Consider the following 24,610-nt stretch of genomic DNA (forward strand, 5'->3'; position numbering starts at 1 on the left):
GGGGACTCCTAAAAGAGATCCCCTGTTTCAGATCTGAAAGTATCCACCACCAGGACAATGAGTCCTGGAGAGACAGGGTGACTCGGATGCAATCCTGGAGGCTCAGAGTAGCCTGGTGCCACTGCAACCTCAGGGTCCACTGGGCTCTGTGCATATGTAAACATGCCATGTGAGTGACATGGATCGTTGCGGCCATGTGACCCAACAGCCTCAACATGTGCCAGGCTGACACCTACTGGCTCTGCTGAAATAGTCATTAAGGTGACAACTCTTTGACAAGGCACGAAGGCTTTGGCCTGAGCCATTTCTAGCAGGGCTCCTATGAAGTCCAACTGAAGTGATGGGCTGAGATGGGACTTCGGGTGGTTGATGAAGAACCCTAGTGACTCCAACATCCGGATGGTCAAGCACATGGACCTGGCAGCCCCTGCCTGAGATGTGCTCTTGACCAGTCAATCGTCCAGATAAGGGAAAACTTGCACTTCCAGTCTGCAGAGGAGCGCCAGCACCACGGCCAGGCAATTTTTGAAGACTTGTGGGGTTGATGCTAGCCTGAACGGCAACACCCAGTACAGAAAGTGCTGTTTTTCCACCACAACTCAGAGATACTTCCTGTTACTGGGAAAGATCTCGATGTGAGTGTATGCGTCCTTTAGATCGAGGGAGCATAGCCCTCTTTGCCCTGGTGGTATGGGTTTGACCGCCATGGCCGTTAAGAGGGAGCAGGGCTCTGCCAGCAGTACTCCTGACATGCTACCAGCCCTCAAAATAGGAAAGGAGGACAATTTGGCAGGATATCCAATAGATTCAATTGGTACCTTTGATGGACATTGGACAGAACCCACTGATCTGAGGATATACTGGGCCACTGATTCGCGAAGAATCTTAGCCTGCCCCTGACTGGAGGGTCCAAAGTCCAACATCCCAGGTACAGGTGACTGGCCTATGCTCCCTATGACCCAGTCAAAACCCCATCCCTGGAGTTGACTGGTGTGCCGGCTGGGGCTTGGGGGCTCTCCGCTGCCTGGGACAGCTGAGGGAGCCCTGATGGTGTTTACGGGAGTGAGGGGAGCAGAGGATAGTACTTCCTTTGGTGAAAGAAAGTCTTTGTCCCTGTCTCGCTGGCCTCCTAGAAGAGGAGGATGGGTCCGGAGTGCTGGCGGAGATTTGTTGGAGGGTTTCATGGTGGTCCTGAAGTTGGGTCATGGCATCCCTCACCCTATCTTTGAAGAGATTCTCCCCAGTACCCGACATGCCGGCAAGTCACTCCTGTACCTCCAGTCGGAAATCCGAGGCCTGCAATCATGCCATTCTGTGGGCACTGATTCCCGCTGTAGACACTCTCGATGTAGACACGAAAACATCACCCAGACCTTGTGTTTTCCGCACTCCAATCCCTTATGGACCAGTGATATAAGGGTGCCCTGCTGCTGCTGAGGCAGCTGCTCTGCCACCTCCTGCACCTGCTTCCAGATGTCCTGCGAGTACTGGCTTGAAACACCTTCCCTAGAGCATCCATCGCTCTATGGTCCTTCCCCGGGGGCACCAAGGAATTAGTCCGAGAATGCTTGAGAGCAGATCTGACCACCACTTATAGGGGGGGGGGTGTGCAGCTGATGTTTATCGATGAGGTAGACCCCGTCCTCCTTCTTACTAACAGGAAGCACTGTAAGGGAGTTTCCATATCCTCAGAAGCAGCTCCTTAAGGATCTCATACACCGGGACCTCCCTCTTAGGAGGTTCCGTGAACTGGAGGATCTCAAGCATTCTGTGCTGGCATCCTCCTTTGTTAACAACTGAAACGGGATGGCTTCTGCCATCACCCTCACAAACCATGCAAAGGTCAAATCCTCAGGCAGAGGCTTTCTTCGCTCCTCTGGGAGAAGCGTCTGATGGGACACCCTCAGAGACCTTGGAGGAGGACTCCGAAGCATCAACCCCCAAGGTTCATAGGGGTCCACATCCTCACTATAAGTTACAGGGGATGGGGCCCTAGGTACTCTGCCTTTGTCCAGAGGTGCAGGCACTGGTAAAACTGGACAGGGGTCTGCAGGGATCAGCATCTCTGCCAGCTCATGTGGAACTTGCTCCTCAGAGGAACTGGCAATGACCACTGTATCGATAGGGAGAGGCTCGATGCCCTGCTGGGCATCGATATTGTCCCAGAAACTGATGCCAGCTGGGTCAGTAATGCAGCGATGAGCATGTTGAGCTTCTCCAGCAGTGGGTATGAGGATGGGCGGCACCAGGTCCGATGCTGTTGTCACAGGACCAAAGCCATGCAGCACCCGGATCCACCACCAGCTGGACTCGGCGCTCCAGCTCCACCTCAAACGTTGCCAATAACACCAACTGGGAAGAAGTATTGGCCTGATCTTCTTTGGCTTGGTGACTGGCGTGAGGACTGGTAGAGATCGTTGCAGACTGCCAGCACCAATGGAGGTCTGGCACTCCACCTCATGGTCACTTCAGGGGCATTGTGGCATGAACTGGTGCACCCCCATCACTGGATCATGCATCGATGGGGACTGGTGCCAATGGGGCGGATTTTCAGAGCCCTGCTCGCCTAAATCCGCCCAAAACCGGGCGGATTTAGGCGAGCAGGGCCCTGCGCGCCGGTGAGCCTATTTTACATAGGCCTACCGGCGCGCAGAGCCCCGGGACTCGCGTAAGTCCCGGGGTTCTCCGAGGGGGGCGTGTCGGGGGCGGGCCCGGTCGTCGCGGCGTTTAGGAGGCGTGTCGGCAGCGTTTTGGGGGCGGGTACGGGGGCATGGCTACGGCCCGGGGCGGTCCGGGCCCTCCGTACCCGCCCCCAGGTCGCGTCCCGGCGCGCAACAGGCCCGCTGGCGCGGGGATTTACTTCTCCCTCCGGGAGGCGTAAATCCCCGGAGAAAGGTAAGGGGGGGGTGTAGACAGGGCCGGGCGGGTGGGTTAGGTAGAGGAAGGGAGGGGAAGGTGAGGGGAGGGCGTTAGAGGATTCCCTCCAAGGCCGCTCCGATTTCGGAGCGGCCTCGGAGGGAACGGGGGTAGGCTGCGCGGCTCGGCGCGCGCCGGCTATACAGAATTCATAGCCTTGCACGCGCCGATCCAGGATTTTAGCGGATAGGCGCGACTCCGCGCGTATCTACTAAAATCCAGCGTACTTTTGCTTGCGTCTGATGCGCCAGCAAAAGTACGCCTATTCGCGTTTTTTGAAAATCTACCCCAATGTTTCTTTGGCTTCCCTCAATGCTCGGCCTGGTCCTTCCCCAGTGCCAAGGTCGATGCCAAGGAACCCAATGTCTTCAGCCTGCAGGAGATTGACAGTGGTCAATCTCTGGCGCCCCTATCCGCCAGTGGCACTGACGGAATCGTTGGTCCCACCAATGTCAATGGTGCGATGGCTTGGACTTCTTCGACCCAAAGTGCTGTTCCATCTTCTCAAGTTGAAGTCAACATCCCTTCGGGGTCATTTGGGTGCATAAGCAGCAACCCCGGACATTATGCGATGCCCCTGGCATAGGACACATATCTCAGGTGGATCAGTGATGGACATGATCCTTGGGCACTGGGAGCATTGCCGAAAACAGGGTGTGGCCACATCAGGACGAAACAAAAGGGCCACAGAACCAAAATCGATGGCGGCAAGCATTGATAGCTGGTGGACACTGAGGTACCGCTGCCGCGGGAGAATCAACCACAAAAGGAAACTTATCAGAATCGCCAAAAACCCTAACTAGGAACACTACAAGGAGGCACCAAAAGGGACCCGGCAATGGAACAACGAGGAAAAAACCTGCGAAAAACACAAGAAAAGAGGAAGTTTTCCACAAGGCCAAAAAACAGCCAAAAGTGAGCTCACTCATGCCACAAGGTTTACAGCTCTGTGGAAAAAGAGAGACTGGAGAGGGACCTCCCATGGACGCATGGTTTAGGGCTTGCTCAGCGTGCCTAATCAAAGTCTAGAAACTTTGACATACGTTTTCTGCATCGGGGCTCCATCTGATGATGTCACCCATATGCAAGGACTATCATCCTGTTTGTCCTTGGAGAAGTTCTCGATGACCTGGAGAAAGATTGGGTGAATTAGTGGACTAATTGGTAAAACTGGTAATTTCCTTCATGCGTGCATGTTTTAAAAAATACATTGATTTACATGATAGATCCTACTTTAATTTTGCATGTACAATATATGTCATTTTCAAACAGGTAGGAAAAGTGCATGATATATATACTCTTTCAATGCATGGCATATATTCACGCATAAGCCTACATCCAGGCGTATGTTGCAGGGTAAAGACATGTATGTATCGTACACGTAGGTTAGAAAATACCAGCACAGATCTGCTGAGCAGTAAACACATTTGTTTGAATGTTACCCTCCCTGTTTGTACCTGAGGCAATGGAGGCTGAAAAGACTTGCCCAAGGTCATAAGGAGTAGCAGTGTAATTTGAGACCTGGCTTTCCTGATTCCCAGCCCACTGCTCTGAGCGCTAGGCTACTACACCACAATTTTTCATGTTTTTACAATCAGTAGTGGAGCATGCAACCTTCTTTTCCCTAAGATGGAGGAAAAGTTGAAGGAATGAATTCAATAAGTTCTTGAGAATTGCGTGAGGTGACGCATTTTCTAGGCACTAATGAGCAGAGAGAGTATGGATAGTAGGCCAGATGGCAGCCTTGCAGACATCTTTCATGTAAGTGGAATGAAAATGGGCTAAAGCAACTGTGGTAGCCCCGACTTCATGGGCTTTTACCTCATTTTGAAGATATTGTCCTGACTATTATAACAATAAGACCGCAATCAGAAATCTGAGTATAACTGAACCACCTTTTTTGACTGGGGCGTTTTATTTATTTCCAAGGATTAGGCCCTGTCTTATTAAAAAACAATCAAGGTGACTGTCAGATGTTATACAGTAACAATAACATAATACACAGTCACTTCGAACAAAACCACGGACACCATATTAAATTTAAAAAACAATCATAGCATTAGTCCAAAGAGATGAAGACTTTCTAAGTGGACCATGTTCTCTCCAAATCGAACAATAAAGCTCTTCCGCAGTCTAGTGTGCGAAGAGCCTGTTTGCCCTTATGGCTGTCTGTGGCCTCAGGAAAAATGCTGGCAATACTACGAACTGATTTAAATGAAACCAAGAGACCATTCTGGTAAAAACTTAGGATGAGTTTTCAAAACTACTCTATTGTGCAAAATTTTGGTGCAAAGCGAGCATAAGACCAGGGTTTTCAAGTCATTTACTATGCGGGTAGAAGTAAATATCATCAGAAACATAAACCTTTCAAATAAAGAATTTTAGATCTTCTGCTTCCTGCAATATATGAGCGACACGATCCAGAACCAACGTCAGGAAGTATTTCTTCACGGAAAGGGTGGTGGATGCCTGGAATGCCCTTCCGGAGGAAGTAGTGAAGACCAAAACTGTGAAGGATTTCAAAGGAGCGTGGGATAAACAATGTGGATCCATAAAGTCTAGAGGATGTGAATGAAGAGAAGAAGCATAGGAGTGGCTTGCGGGAATGACGGCTACTACCTGGTGATTAATATCCTTATTCAATAAACATCACATGGTTAATGCAACTCCAACATTGCTCTATGCTTCAATGGCAAGAGGAAATGTGGGAAAAAGGATTTGCATTCACAAATAAGTGTGGGAGTAGCGTGCTTGCTGCAGCGGTTACTACCCCAAACCAAATAAGCCTGATACTTCACTTTCAATGCATATCCAAGTAGCTCTTTGCTTCAATGGCAGGGGGAATGAAGAAAAGAGGATTTGCATTCAGACAACAACCAACAAGGACTGAATTGCATAGTCTGGGCAAACAAATAAGCGTGGGAGTAGCTTGCTTATTACGGCAGTTACTACCCCTTTCCAATTAGGCTTGATACTTCACTTTGATGCAGCTCCAGCACTGCTCTCTACATCAATGGCGGGGGTGGAAGGAAATTAGAACCAAAAAGTTACCAATAAGGGCCCTGACCTCAGCGGTCAGAGTAACAGATAAGTATGAGAAAAATAAGTGTGAAAGCTTGCTGTGCAGACTGGATGGGCCGTTTGGTCTTCTTCTGCCATCATTTCTATGTAGGAAGGTATTTCAACACCCCGGAGGGGTGCTAGAATGTGTGTTAAAATGTTCTGCCTTTTTCCAAAGCAGGTCCACCTACTACTGATTCATGAAGTACCTGATGACAAGGACAAAGCTGAACCCTACTGGAAGTGTTGACAAGAGCGTCTGCCACATCTTGTTTAGAATTATTGTAGTACTCTGAACTGGAACAGCTACTACTTGTTTTGGGATTTGAATATATTTTAGCACACCAATAATTTCTTCTCTTGGTTCTACCTCTTCTTGTGAAGTGAATTGAACTGCTTTGGCCATTTTTTTTAGACACAGGCAGGATATAACAGACATGGGTTGTAAATCTAGGAGTTTTTGGAGGGGGTCCGAAGGAAGATCCGTGGACTCTTCAACCACTGGAATGGTATGACAGAATTGTATCATGTTTGTGAGACCCTTCTCTTGAGTCAGATATTATAGGACAGTCTTCTGAGGTTTTTCTATCCTTTGAAGTTGAACCATGAGACATACTGTGTCCCAGTTTGTGTCATTTCTTCTCTGCACTGATATGATAAAATAGTTGATTTAGTTTCTACATTAGTGGCCAGAGACTCCAAAAAATGAGACTTTTTTTCACTTGTGAAAGAGATGGCAGAGAAGCTGGTACATTAGTAATATACTTTTTGATAAATTCAAGATCCATTTTCCTTAGAAAGGGATGATGCTCCTTTATGGGAGGAGGAAGAGCAGTGGAAGAACTATCCACGTCTGGAACTAGACAAGGCATAGGTTATTTTGAAGGAGTAGAATCAGGAAGAACTGGTATTTGTTATGTCTTTAGCACCAATTGGTGTTTCTTAGCACCAAAAAGTTCTTGGTACCAGCAAGAATGCAATGCCTCAACTTGTCGATGGCGATGACAAACATTCTGTGCCGCAGTGGTGATGCCAAAGGCACCTTCTTATGTACAGACATGTTTGTGTGCATCACAGAGTCCATTTTGGTTTCTGTAAGCCCCAGCACTGAGAAGCACAACTTACTTCCTCCTCTGCTAGTTGGGGGAAGGGTACCTGTGCTTAAGACTTTTCCCAATCATGGCGCCCTCAGCTAAAGCTGGTTTCCGTTTTACTGCTGGAGAGGAGGCCTGAGGAGAATTCAAAAATTCACGAGTGTGGAGATTTTGGATCTCCTGGCTCTGGAGGACATACAGGCACAGGCAGTAGCTTAGGTAAATTGTGGGACTGTCTGAGGCATTGAATGCAGTGGACATGTTGGTCAAAGTAAGTCCTCTTGTAGGAGCATCTTTTGAAACCTGGCTTGCAACCCACCAGTGTGTACAGAGCTAAAGCTTTTGAAAGAAAATGAAAATAATCATCATCAAAATAACTTTGAGGAGACTTGTGAAAAGAATATACCTGGGATGCAGATCACACTACATATACCTTATATTATGAATACTTGTTACCGATAAATATTCTGGCACATTGTTAGTAAGAATTTCACCAAATATATATTTACGTGCCTCATTGTAAACCGTTGTGACGGTGCTTTACTAAACGATGGTATAGAAAAGGTTTTAAATAAATAAATAAGAAAATGAACACTGAAAACGAAAACAAAGCAACTAAAAGGCTGAAAGCTTTAGCGAGCAGCTGAAGGGAAGAGAGCAAAGTCGCATCCTTTTGCATGAGCGGGGGATAAAAAAGTCTGAGCAGACGTGTGGGAAGGCCAAGAAAGTGTTTCTAAGGTCTGAGCAAGCTTTAACCTTTTGTGTCGTAAGAAGACCTCGCCCACTCATGTGGCTGATTCATACCCTGCTTGTCCACAGAGAACTGCCTTGAAATCTCTGCAGACCATTACCTCCCTTGTGCGTTACTTTTGCAAAACACGTACAAATTGTTAAGCCAATATCCATCCCAGGTATATGCTGAACACTGCATGAGAGGCTGAGCTCAGCTGAGGGGTCCCAAGCACAGTAAAGCCCAAGCCGTCTCTTGGAGATCGCTGGGTTTTCAAAGTGGAAACAAAACCTCTATGACGAGTTGTTACAGAAATTACACACACAATAGGCAGCTTATGGGGGTAATTTTGTAGCCTCACACATAAATTAGCCAGCAAAAATGTGCATAAAGTAACACCAATTTTCAGAGCAGAATTATGGGCATCAGTTGGTTTTGAAAAGGATCCTGGCAAAAAAATCACACGCGCACAATTACGCCTGCTATTTGGCGTGCGCAGTTTTAGCCAGAGGATTTACATTCTTACTTTTTTATATCAAAAAGTAAATGCGGAAGTCCCAACACCTCTTCACTGTGCTCTACCTGCTGAAATGGCCCTTTAGAAAACTGCACGACCAATAAACCCTTATGATTACTCGCATGCATATCGTACGAGGGTAACCGAACGCCCTTATCCATCATGCAATTTTCTAAACAGGCATTTCTGTGGGTAAAGCTCTATCTGCAGACCCTCCCTGCATAAACAGGGTATAGGGTGGGAGAGGAAAGGTGCCCCCTGCAGTTCCTCTGACCCCCAGTTACCAAAGGCCGAGCCGACAGACCTCGGCCAACTGAGCACGGAGGGGAGCTCCAGTGGGACTCATGTGCCTTGCACAGCACACCATGAGCTCGGATGTTACCTGTGCTCGGAGGAGTGGCGCTCAGTGCCAGCACGCCATAATATGAGAAGGCACCCGTCTCAAACTTCATGTTTTCCTTCCCAGCCTCAACTTCCACTTTGCCCTGCAAGAAAGACAGCGCACATCAGAAAAACACTTCCCAGTGAACCAACCAGAGAGGTAAGAGCTGCATCTTCCCACGAGTCCCTCCTACAAAGGGCAGACCGAAGTCTGCCCCGGAGTCTGACACACTGCCTCACCAGAGCGCTGGGAAATGGAAGGATCGAGACAGCAAGGCTCGAAGGACTCGTTTTGTCTTCAGAACAGGCACAGCAGCAGCGCACGCTTCCTTCACACTGTCCCACAACGTAACAGGAGAGTGGGGAGGAGAGGAGGAGCCTAATGGTTAGAGCAGCGGGCTGACAACCAGGGTTCAAATCCCGCTTCTCCTGCCCCTGCACTTTTCAACCTTCCATTGCCCCGGGCACAGATTTGGGAGCCCTCTGGAGCATGGGAATGCCTACCAACGGCAACTAAAAAAAAAAAAGCTAAAAACCTGGCTATTCTTACAGGCCTACCCTTCTCACGATAACCATCTTCCCGACGACCTCCTGAGATGTATAGTACTTTGCCTCATATTGCCTCTTAAAATGTGCTCCTGTTGCCCCTTGTGCTTACTCCCAATTTAAATCGCTCTTCCCTCTCCTCTCTCCCCCCCCCCCTCCTACTATTACCCTCTTTGAAACCTTTCTTCTGCTACCACATTGCTCAATCACAATTCTCGTAACTCTCCTCTGCCTACCCAGCTCCTTGCTCAGATTGTGGACTCCTTCCCCAACCAGTTTCTGGTTGATACACCGTTGAACCCTGTAAATAGTTACCCAGTTTCATTGTTTATCTTGTTATTTTCCTGTAGGCATAGATATTGTTCAATGTAATGGCACTGCCAAAAGTTTTAAGTTATCTGTAAACCGATACGATGTGCAAACGGCTGTCGGTATATAAAAAAAAACGCTAAATAAAATAAATAAATAATGAAATCCAAAGTATCAAAAATCCAGGTAAGCTTGCTACAGAACAGGCAGCAGCAGCGAGAGAGAGAAAGGCGGTGTAGATTGAGGGCTCTTTAGGGGTACATTGGAGACACAAAACTGTATCCTTCCGTCCAATTTGTTGTTTAATTCTCCTGCTTTGGTGATGGCCGTTACAATCATCATGTTGCCAATGGATTGGGTGGCAGGGCATTAACCCCCATCTTGTTCAATCTTATTCAGCCAATAGCTCAAAACCCCGTGTTTGACACTACCCTTCATCTCAGCCAAAAAGTTCATTTCTTAGTATGTTATAAAGTGAGACACTACACAGAGAAACCCTTGTCCCCCATACCCAGTGTCCCACAGTTTTCCTCCACCCCAACACGGCTGGCAGGAAATACAGGGGGGGGGGGGGGGGGAGAGAACAGCACAGATACAAACAGGAGGCCAAGGTTAGTGGTGGGAAAAGCATGGCTTTCTATACATAGACTAATTATCAAATAAGTTAGCACAACATCAGGGCGGAAGATCAGTCACTGATCAACTGCCATTAACATTCCTCCCTGAGCTCTGCTGCCAGCTTCACTCCCACCCATCACCGCCCCTCCCTACCCTACATTTCTCCCCTGCAAGCTCCTATGAAGGGCCTGTGTGAGAGGCTAAAAAGGGGGATAAGCGCCAGATAACTCAGAAAAATATACACACATGGTAATTAACCAACCACACAGATCCGGCTCAGCTTTTCCCATCTGAGGGGACTGACTGGCTTCCAGGGTGGCACCACTCCTGGTACTGTGGGAAAACTAAATAAGCTCTCAAGAAACTGTGAATCTGAGCGCATTCATTCCAGCAGAGGCAGAACATGGATGCTGAGCCCCTGCTATTGCACTTCCAAGACCCCTACAAAGCTCTGCCAATGCACCTCAGTTTGAACTGCAGCCCCCCGCTATTCCAGTACTGAGACCCCCCCCCCATTACACACAGCTCTGTCAATGTATCTCAGTCCTGCTTTACAATACCTCCTAATATTCCAGCCCCGAGGCCCACACCGAGCTCTGCAATGTACCCTGCTCCTGCTCTGCGGCAGCCCCTGCTATTCCAGTACTAAAACACAAACACAGTTCTTTCAATGCACCTCAGGCCTACCCTGCCCCCCCCCCCCCCCCCCCCCCCCACAGCATCCCCTGCTATTCCAGTCCCGAGGCCCATGCCCAGCTCTGCCAAAGGACCTCCTGTAAATCTGCAGGGGGCTCTGACACTTATGGAAAATGTTACAGAGAGGGCCGACTGGTTCTCTCCCCTCCAGATTGCCACAGCTGATTGGCTGCTGGTACCTGTAAGATGAGGATGAAGTAGTCAGCTGCCCTGTTCTTCTGGTACAGGTAGTGCTGAAGAGACTTCTTGTTGTAATCATTAAACTTGAGCTCCTGGATGACATCTGGATGCTTGAGTATTCGCAAGAGGATCTTCTCGGAGATCAGAGATGGATTGAAGAGGGGCACCTCTGCAGGGCAGCAGGGAAAGGAAGCAGTGAGAGATGGAGAGAAAGCAGGGGAAGGGAGGGAAGGGCAAGGAGGCAAAGAAAGAAGAGAGAGAGAAATGAACAGGGCAGATGAAGGGAGAGAAACAAGCAGAGAAGGAACATGAGACAATGGCCTGATAAGTAATACAACCTTTACTAAAAACCTCATCATTGGTTTTTTGCTCTCCCTATCCTGGTCTTCATCCCAGGTCCCCTGTAATTTTGGTCCCCAGATTTCTGCAGTTCTGTCACCGTCAGATTATAACCTGCCCGTCTCCTTCACAATCAGAACTGGGACCCAAAAAGGACATCCCGCTGACTCTCTTGCGCAGCTCCGACTTCAGGGACATTTTAATCCAGTTTTTTCTACCATATTCCATTATTTGCGTTTGTCTGCATACATAACTTGAATGCAATCAAGGCTAAATTCTCAAGGGATGCCGAATAGCGAAGCTAACAAAACAAATCACTACCCAAAAATTAGCCGGAAAAATAGAACAACACTAAATTATAAATTCTGCTATAACATAGAGCTTATATCCAATCATCAAAGGATGTATATAGCGATCATCATATAGTGCCACTGGCTGCTTGAGGCTTAGAAGCGAAGCCCTTGGAGCGCTAGGACTTTCTAATCATAGATCGCATATACAAGAGTTCAAATTTTCTCCATGTAGGAGCTATACAATCTCAGAGCAATGCACCACATATAGGAACTGTAACGTGCACTTATCTCTGGGCAATAATCCACGAATGTAGCAATGTCTTTTGCAGAACTGAAGTCCGTCCGACACCTCAGTGTTTCGGAGTTGTGAAACTCCTTCCTCAGGGAGCTTCAGAATGGAATCTACGGTGGATAATTTGAATTGCACAGGTGCGGGTCAGTCTCACAGCACTGAGCATCGCATCGCATCCAGTTATCTTAACCTGCTCTCAGACTGACCACACCTGTGCAATTCAAATTATCCACCGTACTTTGTAAGTTGAGAGAGTCATGATTCTTATAGTTATTGCTTTAGATCAAGGCTAATCATGAGCGAGAGTCCATGTTAAATGATGTTGGTATTGGGAGAAGTAGGATCTGAATTGTTGGAAAGGTATTTATCCTATACCGTCTTTATATGTTTGTTCGAAGAGCCAGGTTTTTAGGAGTTTTCTGAATAGTTTTATGTTGCCTTGTTTTCGTAAGCTTTCTGGTAGTATTCCATAGGCATGGTCCTGCTAGGGAAATCGCTCTGTCCCATATTGATGTCCACATTCGTGGATTATTGCCCAGAGATAAGTGCATGTTACAGTTCCTAAATGTGGTGCATTGCTCTGAGATTGTATAGCTCCTACATGGAGAAAATTTGAACTCTTGCATATGCGATCTATAATTAGAAAGCCCTAGCGCTCCAAGGGCTTCGCTTCTAAGCCTCAAGCAGCCAGTGGCGCTATATGATGATCGCTATATATATCCTTTGATGATTGGATATAAGCTCTATGTTATAGCAGAATTTATAATTTAGAATAGCGAAGCTAAGCATGTCCTTTTAAATCTGCACAAAACAAGCTGATTTTCAGACATGAAGTACCAGCAAACATATTTCAGTATCTGCCTGTTAACTGCTAAACGTACACCTGCTACAATACCTACCTGCCTACGTTTTATGGAAAATAAATATCACATACAAAGATTACAAACATGCCTCCGATATGCACCCTCCTCCCAGAAGGCCTCTTTTTTCTGTGGTAGATGTATACACGCAGTTTCAGACAACAAATCATCCACTTATCCTGGCTGACTTAGGGGAGTTATTTTCACCTTATGTCTTTTGAATATTTGACCCTTTAGGGTGCATAATCACTGGTCAGAACCACAGGGAAATGAGTTCTAATCCTGAGACCCTGGAACAAACCACTGTTTCCTTAGACATCTACATAAGGCAGAAAAGATAGCACCTCCCCTTTCATAAGAGTTCTGTCAATATCCATTTCTTCTGCCTGGGATGGAGGTCTGTACATTATTCTTTCCCGATGAACCCACACTGCCTCCTCCATTCCTCCTAAGCCCTGCAGTTCTATTGCTTTAACATTTTTTACATATCCTGCCACTCCTCTCTCTGGGACTATTTTCCATATTATGAGCATTCATGCACATAGCTTTCCAGATGTCATCTTTTATCCCATTTCTCTGTAACTATTTAAAGATTTACTTACCTGAGTCCTGTTACTTACCTTATGGCTTTGTTCATCCATCTTAGACAATCTTAGTTAAAGCCCTCCTCAGTAGGTTTTGCCAATCTGTTCTGGAGGACACTGCAGCAGTCTTTGAATCATCATCCCATTGTCCACAAAGCTAAAATGCTCTCGTTGACACCATCTACGTAACCATTCGTTCAAGTTCAGAATGTGAGCTTCCCTACACGGGCCTTCACCCTGGACGGGGAGGACTGAGACCACCACCTGTACAACTGTCAGCTTTACCCTCTCTCTTCTGATATGCTCTGCTTGGTACCTAGTAATACTATTCATGCCAATACGGACGAGCAGTATCGGATATATTGTCAGTAGGCTTGAGGATTTTCGGCAATCGCTCTCTCTATGTCTTGGATTTTGGCACCTGGCAGACTGCACACTCCCTGGGACAACATGTCTGATTGGCAGATGGATGCCTCACTGCCCCTCAGAAACGTCACCCACCACCACTACTCTCAACCTCCTAGGTGCAGTGGTTTGGGGGTTTGCAAGTTTCAGTTCCTCCTCCTCCCCCTTCCAAGGCTGCACACCAGTCCTTCAGCTTGAGGGAAAGCAGAGTCGGGGTACAGGGTCTAGTGACTGTAGTAATACATAGTTTCTCTATCCTTGCTGAGGATCTTACCAACAGCTCTTACATTGATCTGTCCTATTCTTCTGCCAGTTCTTGGTCCTCCGTTTCTTTATCTTTACTCGCAGCCTGGGCGCTCTCCATATCCTCCCTGTACGCACAGCCTGGCTACTCTCATGACTTCTTTGTGCGCTGAACTCACTCATCTGCTGACGACACCCATATTCTCTCTTTTTCTCATCCTACACCTGCAGTCTCATCTGTCTTCATATCTAACACCTGCATCTACTCTGTGCTCTCACGTCAAAAACTGAACCCCTTTAAAACTGAAGAGAGAATTTGAAATGAAGTTGGCCATACAGGCAAAAAACTCATAATAAAAACTTTTTAAAATATATCTGAAGCAAGAAACCTGTGAGGGAGTCGGTTGGACCATTAGATGACCAAGGGGTTAAAGGGGCTCTTAGGGAAGATAAGGCGATTGCAGAAAGACTAAATGAATTCTTTGCTTCCGTGTTTACTAATGAGGATGTTGGGGAGATACCAGTTCCAGAGATGGTTTTTAAGGGTGATGAGTCAGATGAACTGAACAAAATCACTATGAACCTGGAAGATGTAGTAGGCCAGATTGACAAACTAAAGAGTAGAAAATCACCTGGACCAGATGGTATGCATCCTAGGGTACTAAAGAAACTCAAAAATGAAATTTCTGATCTATTAGTTAAAATTTTTAACCTATCATTAAAATCATCCATTGCACCTGAAGACTGGAGGGTGGCCAATGTAACTCCAATATTTAAAAAGGGCTCTAGGGGTGCTCCGGGTAACTATAGACCAGTGAGCCTGACATCAGTGCCGGGAAAAATAGTGGAAACTATTCTAAAGATCAAAATCGTAGAGCATATAGAAAGACATGGTTTAATGGAACACAGTCAACATGGATTTACCCAAGGGAAGTCTTGCCTAACAAATCTGCTTCATTTTTTTGAAAGGGTTAATAAACATGTGGATAAAGGTGAACCAGTAGATGTAGTGTATTTGGATTTTCAGAAGGCATTTGACAAAGTCCCTCATGAGAGGCTTCTAAGAAGTCATGGGATAGGAGGTGATGTCCTTTCGTGGATTACAAACTGGTTTAAAGGTCAATTTTCTCAGTGGAAAAGGGTAAACAGTGGAGTGCCTCAGGGATCTGTACTTGGACCGGTCCTTTTCAATATATATATATATATATATATATATATATATATATATATATATATATAAATGATCTGGAAAGGAATACGATGAGTGAGGTTATCAAATTTGCGGACAATACAAAATTATTCAGAGTAGTTAATTCACAAGCGGATTGTGATACATTACAGGAGGACCTTGCAAGATTGGGCATCCAAATGGCAGATGAAATTTAATGTGGACAAGTGCAAGGTGTTGCACATAGAAAAAATAACCCTTGCTGTATTTACACAATGTTAGGTTCCATATTAGGAACTACCACCCAGGAAAAAGATCTAGGCATCATAGTGGATAATACTTTAAAATCGTCGGCTCAATGTGCTGCAGCAGTCAAAAAAGCAAACAGAAGTTTAGGAATTATTAGGAAGGGAATGGTTAATAAAACGGAAAATGTCATAATGCCTCTGTATCGCTCCATGGTGAGACCGCACCTTGAATACTGTGTACAATTCTGGTCGCCGCATCTCAAAAAAGATATAGTTGCGATGGAGAAGATACAGAGAAGGACAACCAAAATGATAAAGGGGATGGATCAGCTCCCCTATGAGGAAAGGCTGAAGAGGTTAGGGCTGTTCAGCTTGGAGAAGAGACAGCTGAGGGGGGATATGATAGAGGTCTTTATCATGAGAGGTCTTGAACAAGTAGATGTGAATCTGTTATTTACACATTTGTATAATAAAAGAACTAGGGGGCATTCCATGAAGTTAGCAAGTAGCACATTTAAGACTAATCGGAGAAAATTCTTTTTCATTCAATGCACAATTAAGCTCTGGAATTTGCTGCCAGAGGATGTGGTTAGTGCAGTTAGTGTAGCTGGGTTCAAAAAAGGATTGGATAAGTTCTTGGAGGAGAAGTCCATTAACTGCTATTAATCAAGTTTACTTAGGGAAAAGCCACTGCTATTAATTGCATCAGTAGCATGGGATCTTCTTAGTGTTTGGGTAATTGCCAGGTTCTTGTGGCCTGGTTTGGCCTCTGTTGAAAACAGGATGCTGGGCTTGATGGACCCTTGGACTGATCCAGCATGGCAATTTCTTATGTTTTCTCTTTCCCAGTCTCTCCCTGGCTTCCACATCAATCAGCTGAGTTTCTGGATTTCTCACTCTGGCAGAACCCTTAACGATTACTCCTGACATAAGAACATAAGAAAATGCCATACTGGGTCAGACCAAGGGTCCATCAAGCCCTGTGCCTCTGTGTTCTCGTGCATCTAACTCATCTCTTCGCTTTTAACTGTCTTAATATTCCTAAAATCCATTGTTTTCTGACATTTGAGATCTATACTCTTCCAAGCTGTCTTCCTTTCCTGCCTTCTCGGTCTTCTTGACCTTTCTTGCTCAAATCTCTGTTGCTTCTTCATCAGTTACACACTGTTTCTTTCCTTGCTTCCCTCTACTGGCTCCCCGTTAGGTCCCGTGCTCTTCAAACTTCTGCTTCACAGGTTCTCTGCTCCCACTCAGCAGCCTCCTCTCACTTGTGTGGTTTCATTTTCTTGTTTCCTGTCATTGGAATAATCAATCTCTGGACACTCAGGATGCCACTCCATTTATTTCCAAACTTCTGAAATTTCACTTTTATCAGGACCAAACTCAAAGCACGTTACAATAAATTAGAATAGCTTAACAAGACAGTACCGGAGGAGATGCTTGCACATAAACAACTGTACAGAATTATTTTCAATTTACTCTCTTCCAGTCTCAGCTAAAAACTCTTCTTAAACTTCATCTCTTATGGCTTGCTAATCTTTTCAATCCACTTTACTCTGCACAGTTTTGTAACATCACATTCCCTTTCTTATGCAGTATCCTGGGGTAAGGCGCCATATAAAAAAAAAACACTTAAAATAAATGAATAAATAAGGGCTCAGTTTATCAAATGTCTTTCCCACAAACATGAGGAGGAAACAAGCGGAAATGAATGCCCCACTGCGTAATATAAGGGTGCGTTTGGGACTCAGGTGATCCCAAAACTGGACCGATCTGACCCAAACGTGGGATTTCCCCACCACCTTTGGTGGACTACCACCGTAACACTTTCCAGGCAAATCGGTAGTGGGGATGTGCTGCCATTACATGTCTATGGACAGATGGAAGGACAGACAAACCCTGGACAATGACATATCCAGCTATAATTTAGCAAGGCATGTGCCCCAGATACTCAGTAAGCATTTAGCTGAGCTTACCTGGTTAAATGCCTTTGCATATGGACCCCCTTGGTTTTAAAGCTGAAATTTCTCAAGCTTACAACCTTTTATTTAGCCATTACTGTGTTAATTATACAGCCATTAAGAATAAAGTATTAACTAATTTTAAAAAAAGCGTTGCATTTTTTGGGCACATGTCAGTGCAAAACACCCGTCATCCAGTTATAATATAGCAGGATAAAAATAAAAAACAGGCATTCTAGGTGGGGTAAAATTAGTGAACATAACCGTGTATCTGACATGTAGGGTCATTCATCAAAATGCGTTATGGTGTTTTTGCTGTGTTCTCTCACCCTAGCTTGATAGTACCCTGTTTATAGAGTCCATCAAGCTAGGGCGAGAGCATAGTAGAAATCTCATCTTTGTGATAGTTTCCTCATCCCAAATGACATCAAATCTTCACTGAGGTGTACTGTGCTGTTCATACGTCTCACTCTGCATGTAAAACTGGCCCCTAAACCCTAAACTACCTCTCTCTCTCTCTCACATGCGTTGTTATACCATTTTAATGAATCTAGGAGTAAGTTAGCCATATGATTTTCTCAGAGCACTCCTAAAATAATCTGGCCTCAGGTGGCCGGATATTTTTTTAGCCTTAACCAGCTGTATTCAAAAGAATAACGGACAGTACCAGTCCATCACATACCTGTTGGTGCAGACCCAGATCAAGCTGAGCTGCAGCCTAGTGGTTGCAACCTGGCTACCTCATGCTTCCTACATTTGCACTCTGCTCTGTCTTTATCACCTCTATCCTTGCTCTCTGCTCTTGACGTATTGAAGGGAGGATTCTTTTTCAATACTGCCACCTTTCAACCCTCTGCTTACCACTGTTTTCCATATTTATCCTGAGCGTGCTTGAACACCATCATAGTGCTGGTTTCTACCACCTTTGCAGATGGGTTATTCTACACATCTTGCTCAAACAGCAGCATCGTAACATTAGGAGAGGAGAAAGAAGCACCCTGATAACACTAAAAGTAGGAAAACAGCACGAAGAGCTGAGAAGAGAGGCTGCGGTTAAAAGTGAGCAGTTGCCATCTTTATTGTGGCGCATTCCGAATTAAAGTATTAATAAGGCTCATCTGCTAAACAGGTGGAGAATGGGGATGTACACCAAGAAACAAGAGAAACAATCCTTTTGCCAGTGAGTCTGTAACTGCTGAAACTAGGGTGGGTACTGCTCCTATGCTCTCCCCCTATACCACCCCCACCTTCCCAGTGAGGCAATGATCAAAGGCAGAAAATGAAGCGTTAATGATAGGGTGCTCTGATTTAAAGAGCAATTAAAGAAAAACCACAGTTAAGCAAGCAGTGGGGGATAGGAGGCACTACAGGGTGATCAGCGCTATGAACTACACCCCTCCCCCAATTCAACATGCACAGTTATATGGCAAAGGTTTAGGCACCCCTGGTTAAACTGTGCTTCAGTGAATCTCTTATCTATATGAACAGAAGATGACAACCTCTACATGATATACAACATCTTTCTGCAATGTTTAATTAAAATTTACTATTTATTCACTGATTTTAACAGACTGAAAATAATAAAAAAAAGTGAATATGATATGCAAAAGTTTGAACATCCTTCCAGTTCATTCATTACTAGTTTAAAAAAAAAGTTATTAATAAGGCCTAAAATATTTCTTGACTCATTAGGCCTTCAGATAGGTGAAGAAAATTCCACAGTTTAACAAACACTCTGACTCAGACTGTTTTTCTATGTACCTTCATCAATTATGGGCTCCTCTAAGCATCTGTCTGAGCATTTAATAATGAAGATAATTCATTCTTACAAAGGAGGGGAAAGCTATAAAAAGCTCTCTAAATGCTTCCAGCTAGCAATTTCAATTGTCAGAAACATTGTTAAGAAATGGAAGTTACATGGAACTGTTGAGGTCAGAAAAAGATCTGGAAGATCAAGAAAAATCTGTAGAACTGCACAAAATTGGTTGGATCGTAAAACAGAACCCACAGATCACAGCAAATGACTTGCTGAAAAGGTTAGCTCCTGCTGAAGTAACTGTCCACATTACAGCATTGCTTACACAATAATAATCTGCATAGGAGAGCTAGCAAAAGGAAACTTTTGCTACAACCTCATCACAAAAGTCTTCATCTAAAGCAGTGGTCCCCAACCCTGTCCTGGGGGCCCACCAGCCAGTTGGGTTTTCAGGATATCTACAATGAATATGCATGAGAGAAAATTTGCATGTTATGGAAGCAGTGCATGCAGGACCCCAGGACAGGGTTGGGGACCACTGATCTAAAGTATGCAAAAAAAAATCTTGAATCTTTTTGTAACAAAGTGCTTTGGACTGATGAAACTAAAATTGAACTGTTGGGCTACAGCCACACAAGATACATTTTGTGAAAAAAGGATGAAGCATTTGAAGAATACAACACCTTGCCAACTGTTACACAGGAAGGTAAATCTAATATGCTTTGAGATTGTGATAGCAGCCAATGGCCCAGGAAATATTATGTGGCGGAAGGAAGAATTCATTCAACTAAATATCAACATATATTAGAAGCTAATGGCCCAAGTCAATAAAAAAATTGAAGCTGAATAGAGGATGGCTATTTTCAGCAAGAAAACAATCCAAAGCATACCTCAAAATCGACCATGAAGTACTTACAGAAAAGAAAGATGAAGGCTTTGGAACCGCCTTCACAGTTCCAAAACTTGAACATTATTGAAAATCTATGGGAAGATCTCAAATATGCAGCGCATGCAAGGAGACTTAAGAATATTTCTGAGCTAGAGGAGTCAGCAAAGAGTAGGAAAAAAAAAAGATTCTTTGCTGGCTACAGAAAACATTTGGAAACTTATTTCTGTCAAAGGAGGTGTTACAGACTGACAGGGGGCACAAAAACCTTTGCATGTGCCACACTAAGTTTTCTTATGTTTGCATCTGTTAAAAAAAAATAAAAATAAAAAACTGAACAATAATATATTAAAATTTAAAGAAAGACGAGTTATTTTAACTTTGTACCAAACAGCGATTATGTCAGCTTCTAGTCACTTATGAGATTCACTGAAACATGCAAATCTGACCGGGGTGCCTAAACTTTTGCACAAAACTGAATCTCTCTCTGCTTTCCCATTTCCTTAAAAGGGAGATGTTATTTGCTGGTATTACTGTTTTAATATTTTGCAAAGTCAGAGCAGGAAAAACTAAGAGAGCCCCAGTAAAAAAAAAAAAACAAACAAAAAACCAGAGAGGAAGTACCATCCCAATAGAGCTAGAACATAGAGGGAACAATCAGGGACACCTGAAACCAAGTTCTGTACAGTACTTAACTTAAGACCAACTTACCTGTGGAGAGAAAGCGGTGAGCGGCCAAGAGCAGCTGGGGAGAGATCTTCACCTTCAGCTCATTGTCCGGGTTCTTGAAGGCTGAGAAATCTCTCCTGGACTTCTGGTGCCTGACGCGCTTCCTACTGCGATTGTCCGCTGTGGAGTTGGGTGGATGGAGGGCGAGAGAAGAAGAATCAGAGTTCAGGAAGGCGCGGACTGAGAAAGCACAGTTACTTGCATTTTCCTCTCTCACGACAGGATAGGGGGTTCCCTCAGCCCCTCGAGGTGAGCCCATGCTCCCTATGGGTTCATAGAGAAAGAAGGATCTCCTGAAGGAGGAGAGCAATGGAAGGCAAAGGAGAGAAGCGTGCTGCTTAAAAGCTTGGAGATAAAGAAATCCCTACCAGCATTGCTGAAAGGGATCTTAGGTGGAGTAAGTGCGGCAATGATACCACAAAGAGAGGAATTATACGCAGGGACTGGATCGCGACTCTACAAACGTGCAAGAAGCTGGGGACAGTCTCTGCTTTAAAAGGATGTCACTAGCAGAGCAAAACCTGAAACAAAATGCTGTACATCACCTTGTACTAAAAGTGGTTAGGTGGTTTAGAAATGCAAGTTATTATTTAGAAAGAGAAAAGTGAGCAGTGGACACAAAAGCAATTTTCAGATACAAAGTGTTTACTGTTCTTTTTGGAGCCCACCAACATAATCAGTTCTTCACCATCTACTAAGCAAAGGCAAGCAAGAATGCAGTTAAATTACAGCAGGGAAATCTTTAGGTTAGATGCTAGGAAGAACGTTTTAACTTTAAAGGCATGGGTAGATAAGCACTGGAACAAGATCAAGCAGGTGGCAGGATTTCCCTCGCTGGTGGTTTCTAAGAGCAGGTTAGACAAGCATCCTTCTGGGATGAGGCACTCATCCGCCTGGAGGCAGAGGGACGATCGGCATGACCTTTGCCTTACTGTTTGGGTAACCGTTTTGGGATTTTTCTCCATACAAAAGATGTGCATGCAAGATAAAGGCTGGAGATGAATGGAATGCTATGTTGAGCACACTTTGGTGGTAAGATGGTCCAAGGACTTCCGAGCAGAGATGGGAATTCACCTTTTGAAGAAGGGATGCAGCATTTTCCAAAACAGGTGCCAGATCTACTGAGAAAGGCTTTAAACTAGAATCATCAGGGAGGGGCGAACAAAGCCTTAAGGTAAGTAACAGTACTCAGGTAAGTAAATCTTTTAACACTTGTACAGAAACTGGAAAAAGGGCAACATCTGGAAAGCTATTTAGATTAATGCTAACAGCATGGGAAATAAAGTACCAGATCTAGAAGCAGTCATGAGGAGGCTGACTTGGATATAGTGACAGTCAGAGAAATGTGGTACCCAGAGAGCCACGACTAGGATCTAGTTATAACAGAAACAATATGAGAATAAGCACTGCAGGCTCCAGGAAGGGCTAGCTTCTGAGTTACTTTGCTACCCGCGTCATAGATGTAGTTTGCAGCACAAGAGCTAAATCGGTGCGTTAAATGCCTTTTCAAAAGCCATTTCAGATGCGCTATTTTTTATTCTACCATCTATGGACAATTTGATACAATTATTTGCATTATAAATTTACAAACATTATATTGAAGTTCGGTGTTGTACTGTGGTATATGATTATACATTTGTGCTCCTTAAAGTCAAAACCTTTACTATTGATAAGTTTATTGACTATGTAGCACTATTAATAATAACACTCTGCTTGAGACAATATAACACTTGATAGCGTTTATTCTCTTTTTTTTTTTATTTTGAATTATTTTTTAGATGAGGATTTATTGTTCCTTTTTTCACATTTGGGATCTAGAATAGGGTAGGAAGAAAATGAGACGAGGCTCTACAGATTAAACAAATAATATTAAAGCAACAGAACTGCAAGGCATATGAGCTAAGGAGCAGGTGCTGTGGGTTAATATGGAAACAGGGAACGAACATTCATTTATATTGGTGTAATATACAAACCTTCGACACAGGCAAAAGAAATGGAGAGAGATTTAATTGAATACATTCACTAAATGGCTATGTAGTCCTGGGGGAATTCTGCGCTACTGCGGAACGCAGAATTTGCACAGAATCCCCCCACCGCGCAGAATTGCTAAATTCTGTGCAGAAAATGGCAGGAGGAGACCCTGGCATGCCGCAAACGGAGCGCAGCTTTCACGGCGAAGATTAAAGCCTCCGGCGCAGCAAAGATGAAGGCCCCGGTGTGCCGCAAATGGAGCGTGGGCGCCATTCGCGGCAAGCATGAAGGTCCCCGCGTGCCTCAGGACACACTCCACTCACGGCAAAGATGAAGGCCCCAGTGAGCATGAATGTATGTAGAGAGGTGTGTGTATGTGAGGAGGGGGAGGGGTTGAGAGACAGAGCAGGGGGGGTGAAAGAGAGCAAGGGAGTGAGCAGGGGGTGGTGAAAGAGAGCAAGGGGAGTGTGAGAGAGAGCAGGGGAGTGTGAGAGAGAGCAGGGAGTGTAATCAGGGGGGGTGTGAGAGAGAGCAGGGGGGTTGAATGTGGGTGCCCGAGAGAGGGAGCCTATATGAGGAGATTGTGAAGGAGTGTGTACGTGTGAGAGAGACTGGGAGCTGGCGTGTATGAAAAAGGGATCCGGTGTATGTGAAGGTGCTGACCTGTGTGAAGAGATTGTGTATGTGTGAGAGCGAGCCTGTGTGAAGGAGTGCGTGAGAGAGAGACATAGGTAGCCTGTGTGAGCGTGTATGCTTGAGAGAGAAAGGGAGCTTGTAAGAGTGTGCATGTAAGAGAGAGGGACCCTGTGTGAGGGGATGTGTGTGTGTGCGAGAGAGTGAGGGAGCCTGTATGAGGGTGTGTGTATGTGTATTAGAGAGAGGGAGCATGTGTGTGAGAGAGGGAGGAACAGTACTGAGAATGGGGTCAAACTCTGGGAGTGGAGATAGAGAGGAAGGGGTTGAGCCTAGAGATGGAGGGAAGAGAGACTGACAGGTGGAGGAGTTGGGGCCTGAGAGGGCAAAGTGGCCAGGGGAATAGGGAGAGCGAGTGGGACACACTTACAGTGAATTTCTAGGGAAATTCTGCATCTCTAAGTAATAACTTTTTTCTGTATTAAAGTAAAATGTAATTACTTAAGGACCGTCATGTAAATTGTGTTATTTTGACCAATATAAAATTTGCAGAATTTTAAGTTTTTGTAGGCAGAATTTATATATTTTTATGCGCAGAATTCCCCCAGGAGTAAGACTATTAAAGGGAAGTGCTATTGCTAGGCGATTTCAATCTGCCAGATGTTGATCCCAGCTGCGGTGTCATCTAAAAGCAGGCTGATCCTGAACTGTTTGCAGGAAGAACTGTTCAAGCAACCGGTAATAGACAAGTGAGGGGCGATATTGGACCTGATGCCTACAATGGGGAGAGTGTTTGTAATGCCACGGGGGATTACTACCTGGGATCCGGTGATCACACACTGGATGATGTGGTTCAATATTAAAAGCACAGACAGTGGTGGTTCATTAATAGACAAGGGCCCTCGACTTCAGGAAAACTAACTGTTAAGATAGGGGAGTCTTCAAGGAACATCAACCGGGTGGGAAAAGCTAGGGAAAGCTCAACAGCCGTGGGAAAGGCAAAAAGGCAATATTGTTAGGAAAGTAAGTACAGTGAGAAGCCTCTATGGCAGGGGTCGGGAACCCATGGCTCGCGAGCCAGATATGGCTCTTTTGAGGGCTGCATCTGGCTCGCAGACAAGTGTTGCCACACTTTCCCGCTGACCCAGCTGCTCCCCGGTCCTCCTCCGCCCGGGCGGAACGCAGCAGGACAGCT

At 45.2% G+C, this 24,610-nt stretch overlaps 1 protein-coding gene across 6 annotated transcripts in view; it reads right to left on the bottom strand.

Moving 5' to 3' along the window:
* Positions 1-24,610, bottom strand: part of CNNM4 (cyclin and CBS domain divalent metal cation transport mediator 4) — a 164,298-nt gene that overhangs the window by 59,192 nt on the left and 80,496 nt on the right. For all 6 annotated transcript variants that reach the window (XR_003857106.1, XR_003857108.1, XR_003857107.1 and 3 more), the window contains exons 3-5: positions 20,794-20,931; positions 11,047-11,216; positions 8,700-8,802 (exon numbers count right to left, since the gene is read on the bottom strand). Coding sequence is in view for 3 of the 6 variants with exons in the window: in XM_029604310.1 (XP_029460170.1) it covers positions 8,700-8,802; positions 11,047-11,216; positions 20,794-20,931 (411 nt within the window). In the remaining 3 variants the exon portion in view is untranslated. The remainder of the gene's footprint in view (positions 1-8,699; positions 8,803-11,046; positions 11,217-20,793; positions 20,932-24,610) is intronic.

This window comes from Rhinatrema bivittatum, chromosome 5, assembly GCF_901001135.1.
Source record: "Rhinatrema bivittatum chromosome 5, aRhiBiv1.1, whole genome shotgun sequence".
Taxonomy (NCBI): domain Eukaryota; kingdom Metazoa; phylum Chordata; class Amphibia; order Gymnophiona; family Rhinatrematidae; genus Rhinatrema; species Rhinatrema bivittatum.